The sequence below is a fragment of the Bos grunniens genome, chromosome 10, assembly GCF_055505025.1.
Source record: "Bos grunniens cultivar Pamir isolate PY7600 chromosome 10, Bosgru_T2T1.0, whole genome shotgun sequence".
Taxonomy (NCBI): Eukaryota; Metazoa; Chordata; class Mammalia; order Artiodactyla; family Bovidae; genus Bos; species Bos grunniens.
In genome coordinates, this window is record NC_141174.1 from 37,749,763 (window position 1) to 37,772,134 (window position 22,372).

The 22,372-nt window shown below is 39.6% G+C and overlaps 1 protein-coding gene and 1 long non-coding RNA gene across 9 annotated transcripts in view; one reads left to right on the forward strand and one right to left on the reverse strand.

The window, feature by feature from the left end:
• DDHD1 (DDHD domain containing 1) overlaps nt 1–6,978 on the forward strand; it is a 66,914-nt gene extending 59,936 nt beyond the window's left edge. For all 8 annotated transcript variants that reach the window (XM_086320644.1, XM_086320638.1, XM_086320639.1 and 5 more), the window contains one exon: nt 4,331–6,978. Coding sequence is in view for 6 of the 8 variants with exons in the window: in XM_086320638.1 (XP_086176764.1) it covers nt 4,331–4,512 (182 nt within the window). In the remaining 2 variants the exon portion in view is untranslated. The remainder of the gene's footprint in view (nt 1–4,330) is intronic.
• Nucleotides 6,979–7,086: 108 nt separating this feature from the next.
• The window catches only part of LOC147364343 (uncharacterized), a 61,471-nt gene continuing 46,185 nt past the window's right edge, over nt 7,087–22,372 (reverse strand). The window contains exon 2 of the long non-coding RNA XR_015134389.1: nt 7,087–7,390. This is a non-coding gene — a long non-coding RNA (uncharacterized LOC147364343). The remainder of the gene's footprint in view (nt 7,391–22,372) is intronic.

Consider the following 22,372-nt stretch of genomic DNA (forward strand, 5'->3'; position numbering starts at 1 on the left):
ACTTCTCATTCCTTTTTTTCTATATCTCCTTTCTCTTTCCTTTTTTAAAAATAATGGATTTTGTCTTTAACCAAAAAAGTAAGTTACAAGTTTCTCCTTGTGTTTTCAAACCGTATCTGATTTTGCAATTTCCATGTTTATAATTGCTAATTTTCATGCATTTTTTCTTCTTTCAAAAAAAAAATTCATAACTAGATATAGCTCCCAAAACAGGGTGTCAGCATAACAAGCTGATTTGGGTTTTTAGCCCCGTGACAGCAGTTTGTGATGATCTAATTCAGTGAACTCCTCTCAAGAAATGATTTTTATAAGTGCTGTCTCTAGTCCCTGCTCATGTAATAGTCACTTCTGTAAAGAAATAACTGACTTGTGCTTTTTGAATATTAGAGAAAGGAAAATTAATCCGTTAATCTATTTGTCCTACATTCAAGTAGTCCTTTTATCCACTCCCTTAAAGCCATCCCAGCTACCTAAGCAGTTAGACCACTTGTCATAACTACACCACATTGATTCAGATGGTAATATGTATATGGCTTCTATTTTCTCTTCTCCTGTTTTTATTCATTCAACAGTTTTACCATGAGGCAAGTAGATAGTCACTAGAAGAGGCACCAGGATGAACCAATTTCAGTGCTGCCCATAAAGGTGTTAAATGCTTATGTGGAAACTTAAGTATATTTTAGAGGGAGTATATTCTTGTAGGGAAGATGGATAACTACAGAAATAATATAATATATGGTAGAATGTGATGAACCTCATGACAGAGATTCTAAGGAGAGAAAATGTTTTCACCTGGAGAAATGAAAAAAAAAGGTTTTGTGGAAGTAGGACTTAAATAAGCAGAGATGAAGAGACATTGCAGAGAAAAGAAACAGCACAGCACAAGCGAAAACACAGAGATGGGAAGCACAGGTTATGCAGAGATCTAGAAGTTAGTTCTGAGAAGAACCAAGGATGAGTAGAAGGGAGTAGTTTTGAATATGCTGAGGAACATTTCTCCAACCAGATGGTAGAGGATCCAGCAGATCTGGCCATCCCCAGAAGTTCCTTTGTATTCTTATGAGCCTGTGTTTCCCCAAATAGCCCATCTGTTGTCAAATGTTAGGTGTCTGAATGTCTTTCAGAGTAGATTAGTGTTGGGAAATTTGGAGATCAGAAAATGGCAACTAATTATAAAGCTCATTATGGAGTTTTTGCTATTTTTTTTAAAATAAAGGATTTTTAGAGAATGTTTTTAAATATATTTGGAGCTATGATAAGTCACAAAATGTAAATATTCCTTGACTATCAAACATCTAACTACATAAAATATATGGTTGCTCTCAGGCAGAGGAAAAATAAGATATAATTTATCAAGAACTCTGAGCATATATTGCAAATGATTCTTTTGTCAGTCATTTGGAAACCCAGTTTCCTTTACTAGTACTTTCTACTTAGTACTAGATACTAAGGTTTTCTTAGTTAAGACACTCGCTTTAAATAGAAGAAACTTGTCCAGTTGGTAAAATGGTTACTTTCTATTCATGTATTTTACTTTTTAACACCATATTCCAGGTTTGACAAGCCCTGTGCACAAAAGAACACTCTACTGAAGGCAGAGTGCTGAGGAAACTCTGCCTTCAGCCTGGGTAGATGGCAGACATTTGCTTGGAGAATAAGGAAGGAAATGTGCCCATATGCATGACTCCCCCAAAAAGAAAATAAAAGGTGAAAGTGAAGTTGCTCAGTCGTGTCCGACTCTTTGTGACTCCCATGGACTGTAGCCTACCGGGTTCCTCTGTCCATGGGATTTTCCAGGCAAGAATACTGGAGTGGGTTGCCATTTCCTTCAACCCATGTTTTAAAACAGTGAAAGCAAATTATTGATGATTGTTAAAAGCCAGCAAATTTTTTTTTTTCATTTTTACCTCTCCTCAACTTTGAGGAATCTTAAATTCTCTTTTTGTAGATATAGGAATATTAACTCGTAGGCACTCCAGAGAAAAGGATTGAGTGATTTTATGTTCTCCTTTTTCTTGACCTAATTCAGTGAAAGAAACTAGGAACATACTAACCTGTCTAGTGCCACCCCTTCTTGATACAATAATAATGAGAAGGCTGGTCCAAGGCAACTCCGTGTAGATTTGGGCCGTCTTTGGCCAAGAGCACATCTCACAGCACATGTAGCATAGTACTACCATGTAGTGACCTCACACCGTTGGGAATTCTGTGATCTACTTAAAGAAAAAGATGAGACATTGGCCCACCTACATCCATCCATCCACCCACCTGTAAAACCAACACGAATATGGTGTCAGCTGCAAACCAGACTGCCTGGGGTAAACCTTTTAAGGAAGATGAGAGACTGTAAAATAGGTTCATCGAGTACAAGCTGGTTACCTAAATTTCCATTTTGATGGGGACAACCTACAGATAAATAGGGAGGGGATGGGGTAAGCCAATCTAGTTAATGACACTTATTAAAAATCCTGTAGGTGATAAGGACAGGGACACATAATGAGGCAATAAGTTCATCATTTGAGTTTGTAGTATACGAAAGGCAGTGTTGCACAGTGATAGCACAATAAGAATACATTTCAGGGACATAAAATCAAAGTGGAGCCAAGTAACACTGGTTGTAACAGGAAAAATCTCCCTTTAACTTTAGAATAACAGTTGTTTAAGACTGTTGGCCTAGGAAGGCATTCTACAGTGGCCTTTAAAAGGAATTCTTAGAAATAACATGGTATGGGCTTCACCAATTTTAATGTGTGTTTCCCATCTCTTCGTTTTTCCTCTTATTTCTCCTTTTTTTCTTCATAAGTGACTTCACCTTGACTCCTCTTCAAGGAGTCAAGTTGTGTTTAAGAATTCATTTCTTCTTTTCATCTTCTTGTCTCTTGTGCCAGAATGTACCTACAAATTTTAACACAAATGTCCCATGGAATACGAAAGATAAAAGATTGACATTCCTGTCCCACAGTTCATCATGTGGATTTCAACTATCTCTGACTTCTTATGGACTAGCTTATAATTTAAATGAGAAAAATAGCAGTTTTGTAAAAGGTCTATGTCAATATATTTCATAGTGCTTTATAACCTGACTGGGTATTTATACTATTTGAGTGTAAATAAACCTTATCTAAAAATTTTTAGACAAGATCCATGGACATTCTTTATCAGAAAAGCACGATTGAATAGAAAAATAACTATAAAGGCATTTTTAAATCACCAAATGGTATTGTTTAAACAGTAGCTAAACATTTATATGAAATCATGCTCTAAAATGATATGATTTCCTTTATGCGATTTCCAAAGCAAAACCCAACTTTTTCTCCAACCTCCTTAATTTTTGCCAATTTTTACTTTTTATACCTGCTAGCACGCTGAACAAAAGAGCAGATTTTGAGTCTGAACGGTAGTGATTTTTATTTTTAAGACAGACCCTTCAAAATACTGTATGGCTTATTGACAGCTTTTGAGGGATTCCTGAAGATGAAATTATCATTTGTCTAAGTGTTTTATCTCTTAAGGATTTGTTAGATTAACCAATTGCAGTGGTATAGCCTTGGATTTGGTAAGGTGATTTTTCTCACGTGTTACAAGGATTTTCTGTGTGTTTTAGAAAAAACTTAATTGAACTTACTGAGCTATTTGAGGACAGCACGGTTGTAAATGAAGTCCTTCCTCTCAAGGGCTACCACTGCTCCTCCCACTCTCACTTCCCCGCCAGTGGATTCTTGAGCACGGGCGGTCCCAGGTGCCTGTTTGGCCCAGCTGACAGCATGGAGAGGAGTATGTTGTGGCCCTTTGAGGAATTCAGCATAGTGGGGAGAAAAGCATCGTAGGACTGTAGTAGATGTTATTCCAACGTGTTCCCCTGAGCCAGCTAACGTAAAGAGCCTCACCTGTGAAGGAGCCTTTGTGTGCACTGTTGCACTCCTGCTGACATTATTGCATCTAAGGCTGACCCGTCATTCTGCAAGAAGACTATTTGCTGTATCTTTCAGGTTAGGCACAAATTTTAAATAGGAAAGCCAGGATTTGAGGCCAGTTTCTTTATTCCAAATATACTGTATGGTACCAGGTGAGATTTTTGTTTTCTTACTTTATTATTCCATACTGACCTGAGCATACAAAGGAGAGGATTCACCAGACAGAATCCTGAGCTACTGAGGCTCTTGAGTGTTTTCTTCCCATAAGATGAGAGTGGAAAGTCACTTTTTAAAAAATAGTAACAATAATTAGGAGAGTCACTTCTGTTTGGTAAATTTTTATTCTCCAAATCTAGTAAGTCTGTGTAGAAACAATCTTACTGTGATACTTACTCATTTGTTTGACTTCTTTTTAGTGGAACTGGATCACAGAATTGACTTTGAACTCAGAGAAGGCCTTGTGGAGAGCCGCTATTGGTCAGCTGTCACGTCGCATACTGCCTATTGGTCATCCTTGGATGTTGCCCTCTTCCTGTTAACCTTCATGTACAAACACGAGCACGATAATAATGTGAAACCCAGTTTAGATCCAGTCTGAACCCTTGAAGGACATTAATGGCCCAAAACTGATTTTTTCTTGTTAAATATGTGTGTCAAGATATGAAAGTTTCAGGTTTAAGTATGTTTCAGTTTTGTTTAGGGCAAGAAATATTTGAATTTGAAAGCACTTTATTTTATTTAAAAAAGCAAAACAAATGTTCAGTTCAAAAGAAGTTATTTATAATTTTCATCATTTTAATTATGAGTCTGACAGAACCCCCTGCAGAGAATCAAGGAGGACCTGGAATTGAGGAAGATTTGGGAACCTGCAAGTTTATAAATCACAATCTAATTTCTCCCAAATATAAAGGCATATTAATGGGTTGAACCTAATGTATTAACCAAAGTATGTTATAAATCTAAAATGATCAAGGTCCAGGATATTCTATGTAAAGATCACAGGGTGGTATCATTGTTTTAGATTTGTATGAAAACTTATATTTCCACAATTTCTTTGAAACATGAGTATAACAAGTTTAAAATGTTTTAAATTTAACTTGTTTAACTCTCTAATGCCGAGAGAAACATTTGAACTACTGTATTTATAGTTTATTACCTCTGACTAATTGCTTTGTGTCAATGTATGAAACATTACATTTTTTTAAAATTTCTTTGAACAATTTAAGAACCACATTTATTTTCTATAATGTTAAGACCCTTTTTTCTCAGAACTCCATCTTTGTACTCTTCAGATGAATATATAGACACTGTGGCATAATTTCAGTATTTTTTCCATTAAAAACTTGTAGTTTCACACAAATAACACTAGTTCAATTATTTTGAAAAAGAAAGTGAACTTTTTATGATGTCACATGCACCTCAAAGAAAACTGAAGTTTTCTACTTGACACAGAATACTCCAGAATAGGTACATTTAGTAAACTTTATTGGAAAATTAGTCAACTTCTCTGGAGTAGGGAGTATAACTATTTTAATTAAGTATATAAGCATCTGTGTGCCAAACAATTAACATATAAAAAGGGGATAGAGTGCCCTAACAAATTTTTTAAGTGTTTTGAGGAATTGTAGTTGCAACATAGACACAATGTTCAGGATTTTGAGGCATCGAAAGAGTTTCCTTGGCTGTCATTTTTTCCACAGTGCTTTTCATCTGAGGAGCTCAAAGTGCTGTGTGATTAAATAATCTATGTAGAAGTTCCTTGAGGTAAGTGAATGAGTGTTATTCTCATGTTACATGTTAACACACTAAGGCACCAAAATATATAAAGTGCCTTGAGTTAGATGACATAGCAAACCAGGAGAGCTCAGATTGAAGACAGGCCATATTCTTTTATGTGCTGTTCATTGACTTATAATTCACACGTGACCTTTTATTTTGCAAATAATAACAAGTTGCCATTCATAATTTGGAGAAATGACTGAAACCAGTCCTTCACCCTACTGGTCATATACATTCTTGGGTTCTCACGCACAAAGGAGGAGTTACTTAGAAGGAATCAGTAGCCATTTCTGCCACAGCCAACCCTCACTTCTGAGAGGCTTCTACTGGGTTGTCCTTAAGGTGCTGTATTTGCTTATCTTAGCTTCACAGAAATCATTGTCAAACTAGGAGCAAAGTTGGTCAGTTATACATCTCACCTTCCTTCTTTAGAAGATATAGAATCTTTGGCTTACTTGTAGGCTTTACTTAGTTGGCCTTTCATTGAATTTGCACAACATAAAGCACTTCTTAGTGTTTAAAAAGATCCTAAGGCTTCATGGCCAAATATGTGACTCACTAAAAAACTCTTGCTATAAAAGGCTTTTGATGCTATCTTAGCAAAGCTGAAGCAATGTCTTTCAAATCTAGAGATTCCTGTGAACTCAGGTCATTCTCATACCCTGTTTATTTCATAGTTCTATTTAGTTTTCAGGAGAATTAAACTTCCATCTCATATACTGTTTCATTAAAGGTACATGAGCCTTTGGGTCTTAAGACATTCAAATGCCTCAGAGCTTTAAGGGATTCATTCTTAACCACTAGAATGTTAAGAGCCCCTTTCGCCTGAGGGGAGTGAAAACCTATCAAACCTTTTAATTTGATATTCAGTAAAAGGAAAAGTATACTCCCATAGCTATAGGAAGATATCAGCTTCCATTTTTTCATGTTAGGGAAAAAATCCAATTTAGCCACATGGAAGTTATTTGAATTCTTGAAAAGAGCAATATTCAAAACCACCTTTTCGAAATGAGATATTCTGGATTATTGGACAGGTGTTTTGTTTTCAATTCATTATTTCATAAACATGGTGTTTTTTATTTCACAGTACTCTTCTTGTTTCCATGTCTCTGCATGTTATCATGGAATGTACTTGTATATACTCAAGTAATATACAGAGTATGTGTAATTCTAGCTTGATTTAGAAGCTAAGTCAGTTACTGAGTAACATTTTGCAACTTTATTCCTGCAAGTACTAAATTGGCCAAAAAGTTCTGTTTTTGATACATTAAAATTTTATTCTCTACTTTGTGTACCTGCTCTGATGATTCTTCTGAGTACTGGTCAGACCATTCAAACAATTTTAATCCAGTTCAGCCCCTAAGAATTATTTATACTTAGAATAAGGAGGATGTTTTGTTAGTTCATAACTTTATTTTTGACAGTAATTATACTTGTGTTATAATCCAGTGTTACAGATATTAGCACTTATTACAAAATATTCTCGGTTTCCTGGTAACTAATTTATACTTCAGAAGTAAGCCTTAGGAATCTTTTATTTTACTTCTGATAGGTAGCATCTGTCAGCCTTTGGGAATTCTCACACTGAACATGTTGTTTAGAAGGTCTCAGATGGTGACATGTAAACATTCATCTCATTTTCTTTGTTTCCTCATTGGGGCTGAAGTATTCTGATCTTATTCTGGCATTGTCTTCCCCTAAAGAGTAAACAGGAAAAGAAACCATCAGTGGAGTGTCACAGCCAATTCCATGACTCCTTCCAGTGATGACACTTTGAGCCCCTTAAGGTAGAACTAGACCAAACCTAGAGAGTTCGCTGTAAGGCCTACAGTAGAGGAAAAATAATTGAGTTCCTTTCTAATTAATAAGGTGGTTAATATTTCTGTCTTCTCAGCCACAATGAGTAGGGCATTCGGACAATTGAGAAAACTAATTTGAGTGCATGTCTTAGAACTGTTTGTATAATCTTTTGTTAGCTTGGAAATGAGGCTAAGGAAGATATGTGATACTAAAGAAGAATCAAGGCAGAGCTAAAAAGAGGATGTAGCAGTCCTTCACTGGAGAAAGAACTAGAACTTGACCAGACAAGTCTGAGTGTTGGATAGTTGACTTCTGTGGTTATTCTCAGGTATTTTATCCGGATTCTGCTTGTCATCCTGCTTGAATACTTCTGCCTCAGGCCTCTGCCAGTAATCTGCTGGTCCTCTGACTGAATTTGAAACACATGCAGGGACTTCCCTGGCGGTCCAGTGGTTAAGGCTCCATGCTTCCAATGCAGGGGTGTGGGTTTGATTAAGATTGCCACCAAAAAATGCATTAAGTATTTTTATGGCTAGGTATGGGCAATACATACTGTTTCCTGGCGTTTTATAATAACTTACCTTCCTAGAAAAACTTTTGTTGTATATACAGCAGATTTGGCAGGAAGCATCCCCACTGAACTCTTAACTCTGTTAGTTCTAGGATGGGTCTAAGAACCTTGCAACCCACGCTGTCTCCATTTGCATTAGTCAAGGGGAAAGGAAGTTGCCAAGGAAATACTTGTAGTATTGAGCTTGGAACAGTGTACAGAATGGCAGGATATAAAATTTCATATCGAAGCTCGTTTAGTAAATGTTAGTACTGGCGTGATAACAGCCTGGATTATATGCATCCTGTTTCAGTCCTCATTGGATATTTGCAATAATTTTCAGAGGATCTTAAAATTTCAGTGTTTATACAGATTTTAGAGGTCATCTCATCCAACCATGTTTTAGTTTGATGTGAGCATTTAAATAGCATAAAGGTCTTGAAAAATAAAGGTGAGGGACAGCATGTTAGGTTCACCCCAAAGACCTTGAAAGACTAAATACTTGGCAGTAGAGGAGGGAGGTTATGGTCTCTCTACAGAAAAATGTCATTGACCATAGTGGAATTCTGAAGCCAGAAGGGGTGTAGAGACCATCATTTTCCAAAATATGTTATGCAGACTTTAATAGATGTTGGTTCAGAAAATAAGTTTGGGAAATGCCAGATTTAGAAAACTTTTACAGCAGGACTTCAGAAGCCTTCAGTGTATTAAATGCAATGTGAATCTGGTGCTCAGGGGTGGAGAAGGGAAGTTTTTCCAAACTTAACCATAGTTAATGGCAACCCATTCCAGTATTCTTGCCTGGAGAATTCCATGGACCGAGGAGCCTGGCGGGCTACAGTCCATAGGGTCACACAGAGTCAGACATGACTGAAGCCACTTAATATTCAGCACAGCATTTATATGAATATACTTAGGAAAATGCTGTCACACTTAATTCTTACAGCGATGTATCCTTTTGTTTGACAAGTGACACTCTAAGATCAGATGGCCAGCCAGTGATAGGAGTCAGTGCCTATTTCCTTCCCATAATACATCAGGAGCCCCTAAAGGGCAGAATCCTCACACCCACCCACCTCCCTGGGCCGGGGGATGGGGGGGTGGGGGGTGGGGGGGATGCCTCTTTCTCATCCCCTCCCCTAGCTCCAGCTGTAATCTGATGCTGATGCTTTAGGAGCTGCAAGATCTCCATGGAGGACTATAGGCTTGAGTTCCCCAGTTGGTCGCCTTTGTTCCCAGGCTCTTGTGAAAGAGTGCCTTACCTGGGCTGGATATACTTCCTTTCATGTGTCAGATTCAAAATACCCAGGAAAAAAAAAGCAAAAGAATGAAAAAATTAAGGAAAAAAAACAAAATGCCCAGGAAACATAGTTTTTCATTGTGGTGATAAATGCAAACTTGGTAGGGAAACAAGTTGCACACTGTTAAATAATATTTAATATTGCTTTTATGTCTTTCAAACTGTGCATATATTGACCTTTTATCAAGTCATATCAAGTAGAGCCCTTCTAAAACTGTCCCATCATAGGTTAACTAATAGAAATTTTAAAATTCAAGTATTATATTTTGGAGAGACTAGGAGATGAGTTTCTGGTATGTGTGTCTTTTCCCCCAAAACAGTCTTCTTGGCAGGTAGTTAGCATGTACTGTTCCTTGGCCTTTGTGTTGGATTACAAGTGGAAGTGCACTTAGCATTGTCCATCGCCTTATGGTTTTTCATTTATGTGTCACGGGCAACTTCCTTCCCATCCTAACACTGTCAGGCTATGTTGGGAAGCTATTCTTTAGGGAGGTTACATCTGGTCTTCTGCTGGAGTAAGATAAAAAACAAGTATGTTAATACATGACCTTTAATCCTTTCTCCTAGAAGACATCAAATATCTGTGCATCACTCATATCTTCCCTTGACAACACCCACACTCACTACTGTCTCTGCTTGATCTCCAAAAATATTTGATTCCTTGTGAGCTTTGTGATAAACAAAAATATAACCATTTTGAGGGTCTAAGGCTGTCATAATAAATCCAAACTCTGCCAACAAGAATCTGGGTTTTTTGTTTTGTTTTGCTTTACTTTTGCCACTAGGCATTCCCTGGTGGCTCAGCTGGTAAAGAATCTGCCTGAGTGTGGGAGACCTTGGGAAGATCTCCTAGAGAAGGGAATGGCTACCCACTCCAGTACCTGGAAAATTCAATGGAGTGTATGGTCCATGGGGTTACAAAGAGTCACACGTGACTGAGCGGCTTTCACATTTCTCAGCGGGAGGTAACACTATGACTCTTGGACTCTTAGGTTGTTGCCTTTCAGCTTCTGTGACTCTTGTGTTCACGCTCCCTAAGTGCTGTCAGTGACTGCAGTAACACAGAAGGTGGGCTTTTTCATTTTCTTTTCTTCATTGCCTCTCATTTTCAGTAGTAAAGGCAGGTTGGTTTTCTCAGTGTTCAGTTTTACTGAAGCATTTTTCTTGTTTGATCTGAGCAGTGGCCAGTTCGGATGGCAAAAAGTACATAACTTTCATTTTAGAATTTTTCCAGTCTTGATTTTTCTCATTTGGAACTTGTGCATTCATTCACCTTTGATAATTTCAAGGAAGTGAGAGGTAAGTAGTAGAACTCTCTCCCGGGTTACACTTTTTCCCTAGATGAATTGATGCATTCATTATCTCATTCACCAAGCACAAGTCATTGTGCCCTCTATTAGACAACCTCAAAGAGTAGGCTCTTCTAAGCATTCTTGGGAACATGGTCCTCCTCATCTTTGTTTATGGTAATCCAGAAAGTTCATGAAGAGTGCAGATATTAAAATCTACCTAGTCATGAAATGAATTATGACAAACAATGTCAGGGAATATATAGTAAAAAAAAAAAATCTGCTGGTGAACAATGGCCACCACCCTACCTCTTACTAGGAGGATTAATAGCCACTGTGGCACACTGGCTCCCTCAAACATGAGAGGGAAAAGTTGGTTTGTTTTGATCCTGTAAAATCTGTTCACAGCTTCTCAATCCAGGGTCAAGATGACCATAGTTCTCAAGCTTTTGGGCTAACCTGAATATGTGATAACTGATAGAAGATTAATGCCAAGAAGCCATGCAGATTGGGATCAACCACTACAACATTTCCAGTTAACTTCCCATTTCCTCACACTTTAGTTCATACCAGACCGATTGAAAAATAGGGTTTGAGGTATAAGAATCCAGGAATTTTCGTGCTAGACAAAAGTAATTCCCTCGAGTGGTATTAACTTTAGATTGGGAAATAAAAGGGCCAAGATGAATGGACTACATACATTAATTGAATTGAAATGGGACAGTGTTCGAACTGAAGAAAAAGCAAGTGTGGGGAAAGAAAGCTACTTGATGCCTGGTCAAAATAGTCTTGACAGCTTAGTTCATTTTCTGAGAAAGGTGGATGATACTGTGGCATGGATCTGATCACAACATTTCTTGAACTGAAGACCTGTGCTGTCTCCATTTATCTTTGGAGGCTCCCTGTGACCTAGCCCAAGCTGGATCTCCTTCCTGAGTTCTATCCTTAGCAGCATTTCTGTCACAGCAGACTATGCAGCATTCACCTAAGAATGCATGTGTTTTAGTTACTGTAGTGGTGACTTGCTGTTTTGATCTGCCCAACATCCTAATTCTCCTCCTTTGGGGTGGGCACTTGCTATCTACCTCTACAAGGATTAAATCACATGCTGCTACAGCTGCTGGTTTTCAGCACCCCCTGAAAGAGTTCAGGGTGGAGAACAGAAACGAAGCATTCTGTGCTCCAGGAAAAACTGGCAGGACAGATCTTTAGAAAATATATTTTCAGGAGCTGATTTTATGAGCCCAATTCTCGTATCTTCTTAGATCTAGAAAAGCACTAAAATCCTTCATGGTGATACCTATTCCTCGTGACTAGCAAACGCTTCACAAAACTAGCAGAAACCTTCTGGAAAAATACGTGTTTGAGTGTATGTATTCTCCCTTCACCAAAATCACATATATACTGGCCTTCTCCCCTCCCTCTTTGAAGCAGTTTCTTAGAGCTATCTCCTGGGCTGCAGTCCTCATTTTACTCCAAATAAAACGACTTGCAACTCTCACTTTATACATTTTTTTAAGTCGACATGGTCCTCTCTTCCCCATCTCTCTATGAATTACTGCCCTAGGCCAGCCCACTCTGTGTGGTTCTAAGTGGCTAATCCTAGTGAAGTGTTGCAACCTTTCCCACCCTTGGTTAAAATTATTTTCTGTTTCGCCTGAATCCCTATTATTAAAACAGCTAGATCAAAGCACTCACTGTAACCATGCCAGGTGATGGGTGTATGTCTCAGGTAAGACCGTACTTTCCATCTCATAAGCCATGCTGATTATCCCAGAGTTAGGCACATACCCTAAATGAGACTGAGAAGAGGCTTTCTATCATATTGAATTGCTGGCCTGTATGTGCAGGCCTTCTGTGGCAATTCAGTAGTCTGGTGGGCATGGCATGATGTGAACATGTAGCCACCTGTAGTCAGACTTCACATCTTCCTCCTACAACATGGGTTATGTCCATCTGCTATGGGAGAGAAGCAAGTGGAGAACTGAGGCAAATGCTACCCCTAGCTTTCCTGATTCCATTTGAATTTACTTAAGCTATTTTTCTTGGGTTCAGAAGAGTTCAAATTAATAATAATTAAACCAAAAATAAGCTCCACCTCCCTAATAGAAATTCTGTCTTTTGAAGACCTCCCTCAATCCTCCGAAATTAATAACTACTTGTGAGTCCCTGTCATAGCCCATTTGGGCTACATAGCAAAAAATACCATAAAGTGGGTGGCTTGTAAACAATAAACACTCCTCTCCGCTTTAGAGACTGGGCAATCCAAGACCATGGCACCACAGACTCAGTGTCTGGTGAGAGACCACTTCCTTATTGACTGCCATCTTACTGCAATCTTGTATGACAGAGGGACAAGGGATCTCTCTGGGCTCACTAATCCCATTCATAAAGTCTCTACCCACATGGCCTAATCACCTCTCAAAGACCCACCTCTAAACACTACCACACTGGGGATTAGGTCTCAACACATGACTCTAGGGGAGACATTCAGTCCTTAGCATCCCCTATTAACAATGTGTTTGTTGCACTGGTTTCATTTTGCCTTGATTTGGGGTTTGATCACCTGTCTCTTTTTCACTTGTTGACAGGCTTTTTAAAGGTAGGGAGGGACTTCTCTGGTGTCCAGTTGTTAAGACTTCGCCTTCCAATGCCATGGGTGTAGCTATGATCCTTGATCAGGGAGCTGACTTCGCCTTCCAATGCCGTGGGTGTAGATATGATCCTTGATCAGGGAGCTAAGACCCCACAAACCTCACAGATATAAAAACCAGGATATAAAGCAGAAGCATTATTGTAACAAATTCAATACAGACTTTTAAAATGGTCCACATTTTAGGGAGCATCAGTGGACTCTCCATAGGGCACTACATTGTAGGGTCTTAAATTTATTGAATTATATCTAGACTGGTAGTGTGTAGGTACTAGGAATAACCATGAATTTAAAAATATGAAAATCCATGCTTTCATGGATTTTTTTGTCTAGTAGGAAAATTATTTGACCAAAATTCATGGGAATTGCTAAACTGGAAGAAGCGTTGAGGAGAGGCAAACCCTACCTGGGAATAAGAGGCTCGGGAAGAAGGGATCTTGCTTTTTCCACAACCAAAGAAAGCAAAATTAGTAGCTTCTGGGATGTAGCAAAAAAGGGGTAGGAAGTACATGTCAGGGTGAACTTGAAAATAGAACTTGGATTCTATTTTCTATTCTATTAAAAAACTGACCGTTGTACTTACCTGTGCAGAACAAAAATGTCTAGGTGTTCACAGTTACTCCCCAACTTGTGCTCCATAGTAACTCAGTGGTGTTTCCTACAGGGACCAAAGAGATTTCTTTCTTGCTGTATGCTGTTCCCTAAATGCAACAGTGCCTGTTCACGTCTCTCTACCTTTGCACTCACTGTCCCCTCACCCTAGAGTGTGTTCTGCTTCTTTCCCATGTACTGGAAACCTTTACTTATTTTGAAGTTGGTAATCACTGCATTCATGATTAGAAAAAAAAAATTCCCAGTGCTTTCCCAATTCCTTCCAGATGCAGACTAGTTTCTCTCTATGCTACTGCTGCTGCTGCTGCTAAGTCGCTTCAGTCGTGTCCAACTCTGTGTGACCCCATAGATGGCAGCCCACCAGGCTCCCCCGTCCCTGGGATTCTCCAGGCAAGAACACTGGAGTGGGCTCCTGACAGTAATTTATGATTAACCCTCTCTGCAACTGAAACATAAAGAGAAAACAAGCAAAGGAGGAAAAGGTGGGGTTTGTGGGAAATGGTAGTTAGTCAATTAATTCGCATTTGTGGAAGACATTATAATGTTCTGCTGTGATTTGTTTATAAACAAGGGAATGTATTCCAAGTTTCATGTGAACAGCTGTCAGCTTTAGGATCATGATATTTTTGGAGGGTAAGGACCCCGGTTTGTACATGGACATAATAAATGCACAAAGTTTTGTGTCAGTTCTTACACAAAACTTTTGCCTCTGCTGGTTGACTGACCATGTGCTGTACTAAAGATGACCTGCGTGGGGAAAGGATGCCACAGCATGACGCAGAGGAAGGACTGCTCCCACAGACAGTGACAGTGGAAAGTGGCCCAGCCAGTGGGAATAGCTGGGGCATCTTGTTTGAGGCTGTCTGACTGGCTCCTTGTCATAACCCCAAGTTGAAGGACTCTCCACTTTGACTCATCAAAGCCTGGAAATTTTTCTCAACTAGATCTGTGGTTGTGAAGATTTCCTGCCACTACCTGTCTGAAAGATTCTCTCCTCATTTTTCATATTCAAGGATATGTCTCTATGCATGGATGGGGAGGGGGAGCTTCCTAGCTTGCCAGATATATTAAATCCTCAATCATGTGACTTTTATAAAAATCACTGTTAACATTTACTGGCACTGTTCCAGATGTTTTAGATGAATTCCCTCATGTCATGTTCGCAATGCCCTCCTGAGGTGAACACTGTTGTCAGGCCTTATTTTTCTACCAGGAAACCAGGACATAGAAAGGTTGAGGTAACCAGACCATGGCCGCATGGCTACAGCATGACGGTCGAGCTGCAGCATGTGATGCTCAAGCCTGTGCCGTGCTGCCTCTCCCAGTGCAAGTGAGGGAAACAGTCCACGTGGGGCTTCAGACCAGACTCCACCTCACTAACTGTAGGCAAAAGTCTGAGGATGGTAACTCACTCAAGACTCTTAGCTTACACCCCTGCTTGCGTTCTCAGTTGCTGGTAAAAGTAACCACGGTGCTCGCAAGCAGGACAGAAATAAGGCTATTTCATGAAAAGCACAAAACAAGGTGATCACATCCCGCCTTGTCTCCTTCAGAGTTAGGAGCATAATGGCTGATGTCTTGACCAATGGATATAATCTTACCTGTAATCCTCTGGATGTGACTGGTGATAGAAGCAAGGTCCGATGCTAAAAGAGCAATATTGCATAGGAACCTGGAATGTCAGGTCCATGAATCAAAGCAAATTGGAAGTGGTCAAACAAGAGATGGCAAGAGTGAATGTAGACATTCTAGGAATCAGTGAACTAAAATGGACTGGAATGGATGAATTTAACTCATATGACCATTATATCTCTGCTGTGGGCAGGAATCCCTCAGAAGAAATGGAGTAGCCATCATGGTCAACAAAAGAGTCCGAAATGCAGTACTTGGATGCAATCTCAAAAACGACAGAATGATCTCTGTTCGTTTCCAAGGCAAACCATTCAATATCACAGTAATACAAGTCTATGCCCCAACCAGTAATGCTGAAGAAGCTGAAGTTGAACGGTTCTGTGAAGACCTCAAGACCTTTTAAAACTAACACCCAAAAAAGATGTCCTTTTCATTATAGGGGACTGGAATGCAAAAGTAGGAAGTCAAGAAACACCTGGAGTAACAGGCAAATTTGGCCTTGGAATACGGAATGAAGCAGGGCAAAGACTAATAGAGTTTTGCCAAGAAAATGCACTGGTCGTAACAAACACCCTCTTCCAACAACACAAGAGAAGACTCTACACAGGGACATCACCAGATGGTCAACACTGAAATCAGATTGATTCTATTCTTTGCAGCCAAAGATGGAGAAGCTCTATACAGTCAGCAAAAACAAGACCAGAAGCTGACTGTGGCTCAGACCATGAACTCCTTATTGCCAAATTCAGACTTAAATTGAAGAAACTAGGGAAAACCACTAGACCATTCAGGTCTGACCTAAATCAAATCCCTTATGATTATACAGTGGAAGTGAGAAATAGATTTAAGGACCTAGATCTGATAGACAGAGTGCCTGATGAACTATGGACTGAGGTTCGTGACATTGTACAGGAGACAGGGATCAAGACCATCCCCATGGAAAAGAAATGCAAAAAAGCAAAATGGCTGTGTGGGGAGGCCTTACAAATAGCTGTGAAAAGAAGAGAAGTGAAAAGCAAAGGAGAAAAGGAAAGATATAAGCATGTGAATGCAGAGTTGCAAAGAACAGCAAGAAGAGATAAGAAAGCCTTCCTCAGCGATCAGTGCAAAGAAATAGAGGAAAACAACAGAATGGGAAAGACTAGAGATCTCTTCAAGAAAATTAGAGATACCAAGGGAACATTTCATGCAAAGATGGGCTCGATAAAGGACAGAAATGGTATGGACCTAACAGAAGCAAAAGATATTAAGAAGAGGTGGCAAGAATACACAGAAGAACTGTACAAAAAAGATCTTCATGACCCAGATAATCACGATGGTGTGATCACTGACCTAGAGCCAGACATCCTGGAATGTGAAGTCAAGTGGGCCTTAGAAAGCATCACTACGAACAAAGCTAGTGGAGGTGATGGAATTCCAGTTGAGCTATTTCAAATCCTGAAAGATGATGCTGTGAAAGTGCTGCACTCAATATACCAGCAAATTTGGAAAACTCAGCAGTGGCCACAAGACTAGAAAAGGTCAGTTTTCATTCCAATCCCAAAGAAAGTCAATGCCAAAGAATGCTCAAACTACCGCACAATCGCACTCATCTTACACGCTAGTAAAGTAATGCTCAAAATTCTCCAAGCCAGGCTTCAGCAATATGTGAACCGTGAACTTCCTGATGTTCAAGCTGGTTTTAGAAAAGGTAGAGGAACCAGAGATCAAATTGCCAACATCCGCTGGGTCATCGAAAAAGCAAGAGAGTTCCAGAAAAACATCTATTTCTGCTTTATTGACTATGCCAAAGCCTTTGACTGTGTGGATCACAATAAACTGTGGAAAATTCTGAAAGACATGGGAATAGCAGACCACGTGATCTGCCTGTTGAGAAATCTGTATGCAGGTCAGGAAGCAACAGTTAGAACTGGACATGGAACAACAGACTGGTTCCAAATAGGAAAAGGAGTACATCGAGGCTGTATATTGTCACCCTGCTTATTTAACTAATATGCAGAGTACATCATGAGAAACGCTGGACTAGAAGAAACACAAGCTGGAATCAAATTGCGGGGAGAAATATCAATAACCTCAGATATGCAGATGACACCACCCTTATGGCAGAAAGTGAAGAGGAACTAAAAAGCCTCTTGATGAAAGTGAAAGTGGAGAGTGAAAAAGTTGGCTTAAAGCTCAACATTCAGAAAACGAAGATCATGGCATCCAGTCCCATCACTTCATGGGAAATAGACGGGGAAACAGTGGAAACAATGGCAGGCTTTATTTTGGGGGGCTCCAAAATCACTGCAGATAGTGACTGCAGCCATGAAATTAAAAGACACTTACTCCTTGGAAGGAAAGTTATGACCAACCTAGATAGCATATTCAAAAGCAGAGACATTACTTTGCCAACAAAGGTCCGTCTAGTCAAGGCTATGGTTTTTCCTGTGGTCATGTATGGATATGAGAGTTGGACTGTGAAGAAGGCTGAACGCTGAAGAATTGATGCTTTTGAACTGTGGTGTTGGAGAAGACTCTTGAGAGTCCCTTGGACTGCAAAGAGATCCAACCAATCCATTCTGAAGGAGGTCAGCCCTGGCATTTCTTTGGAGGGAATGATGCTAAAGCTGAAACTCCAGTACTTTGGCCACCTCATGCGAAGAGTTGACTCATTGGAAAAGACTCTGATGCTGGGAGGGATTGGGGGCAGGAGGAGAAGGGGACGACAGAGGATAAGATGGCTGGATGGCATCACTGACTCGATGGATGTGAGTCTCGTGAACTCCGGAGTTGGTGATGGACAGGGAGGCCTGGCATGCTGTGATTCATGGGGTCGCAAAGAGTCGGACACGACTGAGCGACTGATCTGATCTGATCTATATATTCTACACATATACTCATATAAAAAAGGCCTGAGAGAGCGCCCTTGTCCCTCAGGCCGTGTGAGGACACAACTACAATTCTGTCATCAGAAGAAGGCCCTCACTGAGACATACTGGCCCTCTGGTCTCAAGCTTCCAGGCCCTGGAACTATGAACAATAAATTTCTGTTGTTTATAACCAATTTAGTCTGTGATATTTTGTTATAGCAGCCTGGATGGACTTGGACAAGTCAAGTATTTTTTTAAAGTTCCTTACTTGTTCAACAGATATTTTTAAAGCACCTATGAAGGAATGATGCTAAAGCTGAAACTCCAGTACTTTGGCCACCTCATGCAAAGAGTTGACTCATTGGAAAAGACCCTGATGCTGGGAGGGATTGGGGGCAGGAGGAGAAGGGGACAACAGAGGATGAGATGGCTGGATGCCATCACTGACTCAATGGACATAGGTTTGGGTAAACTCCAGGAGTTGGTGATGGACAGGGAGGCCTGGCGTGCTGCAATTCATGGGGTCGTGAAGAGTCGGACACGACTAAGCGACTGAACTGAACTGAACTGATACTCATCTGAGTACATAAAGCACCTAATTATCAGATCAGATCAGATCAGTCGTTCAGTCAGCCAGGAATAAAATAGTCTCGAGAATGTTTTAATTCACATTCCCCTAGGTTTTGAAAGGCTGAAAAATATTCCATTTTGTCATCTGTCATGATTATCTTGGAACCACATTTTTAATGGTGTGAAGTCTATTGCAGAATTCACACTCTGAAATCTTTCAGACAGTTCTCTAGCATGACACATCTATATAAAGGCAATCAGGTTCTCAGCTGTACAGAGGTCCCTCAGGAGTCCATAAATCCTAAATGAAAAAAATCTCATCAAAAGAAATTAGAATTCCCTTTAGTTTAAATCACATTTTACATTTGTCTAAAAGGTTTGTCAGATCCAGATTTCCACTTATATGAGATTTCTTTAGTCCTATAACCACAGAATTTAGGAATACTTAAGGCCAATTTCAAGACTTGGGAGCACAGTCACGTTTGTAAAATGTTTTCCTCGTATGGCTTGTTTGACACAAGCTCTATTAGTATAAGGAGAGTCATGAAATTTGTGTTATGCTGTTTTCTTAGATTTGAAAATGCTCTCCTAACTTTATATGGTCTTTACCTAATTTACTGTAATAATTTACTTTTGAAGCCCATTTTGCCTCACCTTTCATTAATTTCTCATGTATAAATAGTTAATATTTATAACCTAAGGAGTTACCATTACAGTGAGAATAAAAGACAAGTGATTTAAGCCACCATCTCACCATCACCATTCTCTGTTCAGAGTGGTATAATTTCATAATTCTGGCAACACTCTTAATGCTCAGCAAACCATGAGATCACTGAATCAAGCAGCTATCCCATTCACAGCCCATCTTTGTACTTTTATTTTAGCTAGATTTTACAACCTGGTCTCTGCGTGATAATTAAACATTTCACCATCCATACGCCTTTAACGTCATTGCTGAAAACTTGCCCCACGTTTTTGCTTTAAGCCTTTGTCCTACTTTTTGGTATGTCACTAAACAGGCTGAGCATTCAGTAAACTGTACACTATTCAGATTCTTGCCTAACATTCTAGTTTAGAACACAGTAGCTTTTTGTTGCAGAGGGACCAGCTAAAGAATGTTCTTATTTATGCGGGTGGTGGTAAAAAGCCTCAGAGGTTACCTAGGTATGTGTATTACACTGCTGTACTTTTAAAAAAATATTTTACCTGAGTCAGCTCTTAATTATACCTAACATTGAGGAGAAATGTGTTGACTAAAACAAAATTATGAAAACCATACTTATTTTGAAAATGTGATCCAGAAATATACTCAGCTATATGTCAACACATATTTGTGTCCTAAGTAATTCAGTAACTAATGTAGGTGCTTTCTCAGCTCTTTCCATGTTACCTGAACTACGGTGATGGTAGGCAGTGCCCAGGTTACCACAGATAAGCACCTGTTTATCAAGTCTTGGCTGACCTTTAGCGAGTGGCATTTGTCAAGGATAGCATTAAAGAGAGCTTTGAAATACATTAGATATTTATTTAAAAACTTGACGACCCTCCAGCTGGAACACCAGTGTGCTCTGTATGCAACTTAATACTCTTCACAGTACAATACTCTCTCACAAGATCTTTGCCTTCCATTAACAATTCACAAGCTGCCCTTCTGTTCACACCCTCGTGCCAGGGTTTTCTGAGAACAAGTTCAGTAGAGAACTTACTTAACACCAGCGGTTTATCTAAAAATTTTACTCCAAACCCCCTTGGGCAAACACATGTCACTGATCCCAAGGTAGCATTCAGGAAGTCCCTGATCCAAGCACCAGATTCAGCAAATTCCCAGGCATGACCAAACTTGCTAGAAAACCAAAAAGGGAAAATCTGGGAAGTAAGCCAAGACCCTGGGTGTCATTTGTATAGCATTCAAGCCAACTCTGGTTTCAAAATTCTTTTGAGATTGTTACTCCATGATGGGAATGCATTCCACAGTGCTTGGCCACAAATCACCACACAAGAGACACCCTGCAGAACTGTGCTTTCATGATGTTCAGTTTTTGCAGTAGGAACATTTAATTGTGGGTACAAAAGTTTGTTTGGTTTTTGAATTTTCTTAAAATCTACTGGGAGGCATTACCAAAGAGTAGATATAAAACTGGGGTAAGATTTTCTATCAAATATCTTAGACTAATCCCATATCTTCTATCTTCCTGGCCTGTTTCCAAAGATGCTGTGAAGAATGAACAAGAAAATATTTTATTTAAAACATTGTTATGAGCACAAGGAAGATGTTAGTCAAAAGATATGGACAAGAAATAGTAAGCCTTCAATGTAAGCTTTAACAAGTGAGCAGTGATATCCTAAGTAATCTATTGATTTGATTGCAACCTCAGTAAAAATGCAGCAGGATTTTATGTGACAAACTATTTTTCAAACTTATATTGGAAATATAAACAAGAATAGCCAGTAATTTCTTAGAGGAAAGAAGAATAATTAGACCTACTGTAGAGTAAAACATAGTATAAAACTACTATGATGAGAACTCTATAGTGTATGAAAAGACAAGGGAGACCAACAGAATAAACTAAAAAGCCCAGAAAGGCATAAAATAGATAAATTTAGTCTGTGATAAAGTTGACATTTTAAATCACCCAGTGAGAAGAATCTAAATTAAAAGTATGAGATCCTACTCTTTGCCTGTAAGGTTGACAAAGTTCAAAAAGCTTGATAGAGTGCTCTCTTGCTTAGGTCTGCTGCTGCTGCTGCTGTTGCGTCGCTTCAGTCGTGTCCGACTCTGTGCGACCCCATAGACAGCAGCCCACCAGGCTCCCCCATCCCTGGGATTCTCCAGGCAAGAACACTGGAGTGGGTTGCCATTTCCTTCTCCAGTGCATAAAAGTGAAAAGTGAAAGTGAAGTCGCTCAGTCGTGTCCAACTCCTAGCGACCCCATGGACTGCAGCCTACCAGGCTCCTCTGTCCTAGGAAACAGATATTCTCAAATGTTTGCCAATATTAACATGAATAAGGACAACCTCTTTGGTGGGCAATTTGGTGATAACTGCTTCCCGGGTGGCGCAGTGGTAAAGAATCCATCTGCCAAGCAAGAGATGTGGGTTTAATCCCTGCATTGGGAAGATCCCCTGGAGTAGGAAATGGCAACCCACTCCAATATCCTTAACTGGAACATTCCATGGATAGAGGAACCTGACAGCCTGCAGATCATGGGGTCGCAAAGAGTTATACATGACTGAGCACTCACACATATCAAAATTAAAATGCCCATCTGCTTTTACTCAGCAATTCGGCTTCTACAAATGCATCCTTCAAATGTCCTCGTATGTGCAAAATGAGCTACATATGAAGTAATTCACTGCAGAAATGCTAGTGACAGCAAAAGATTAGCATCAGTGTAAATGTTCATTGATTGGGATTAGTTAA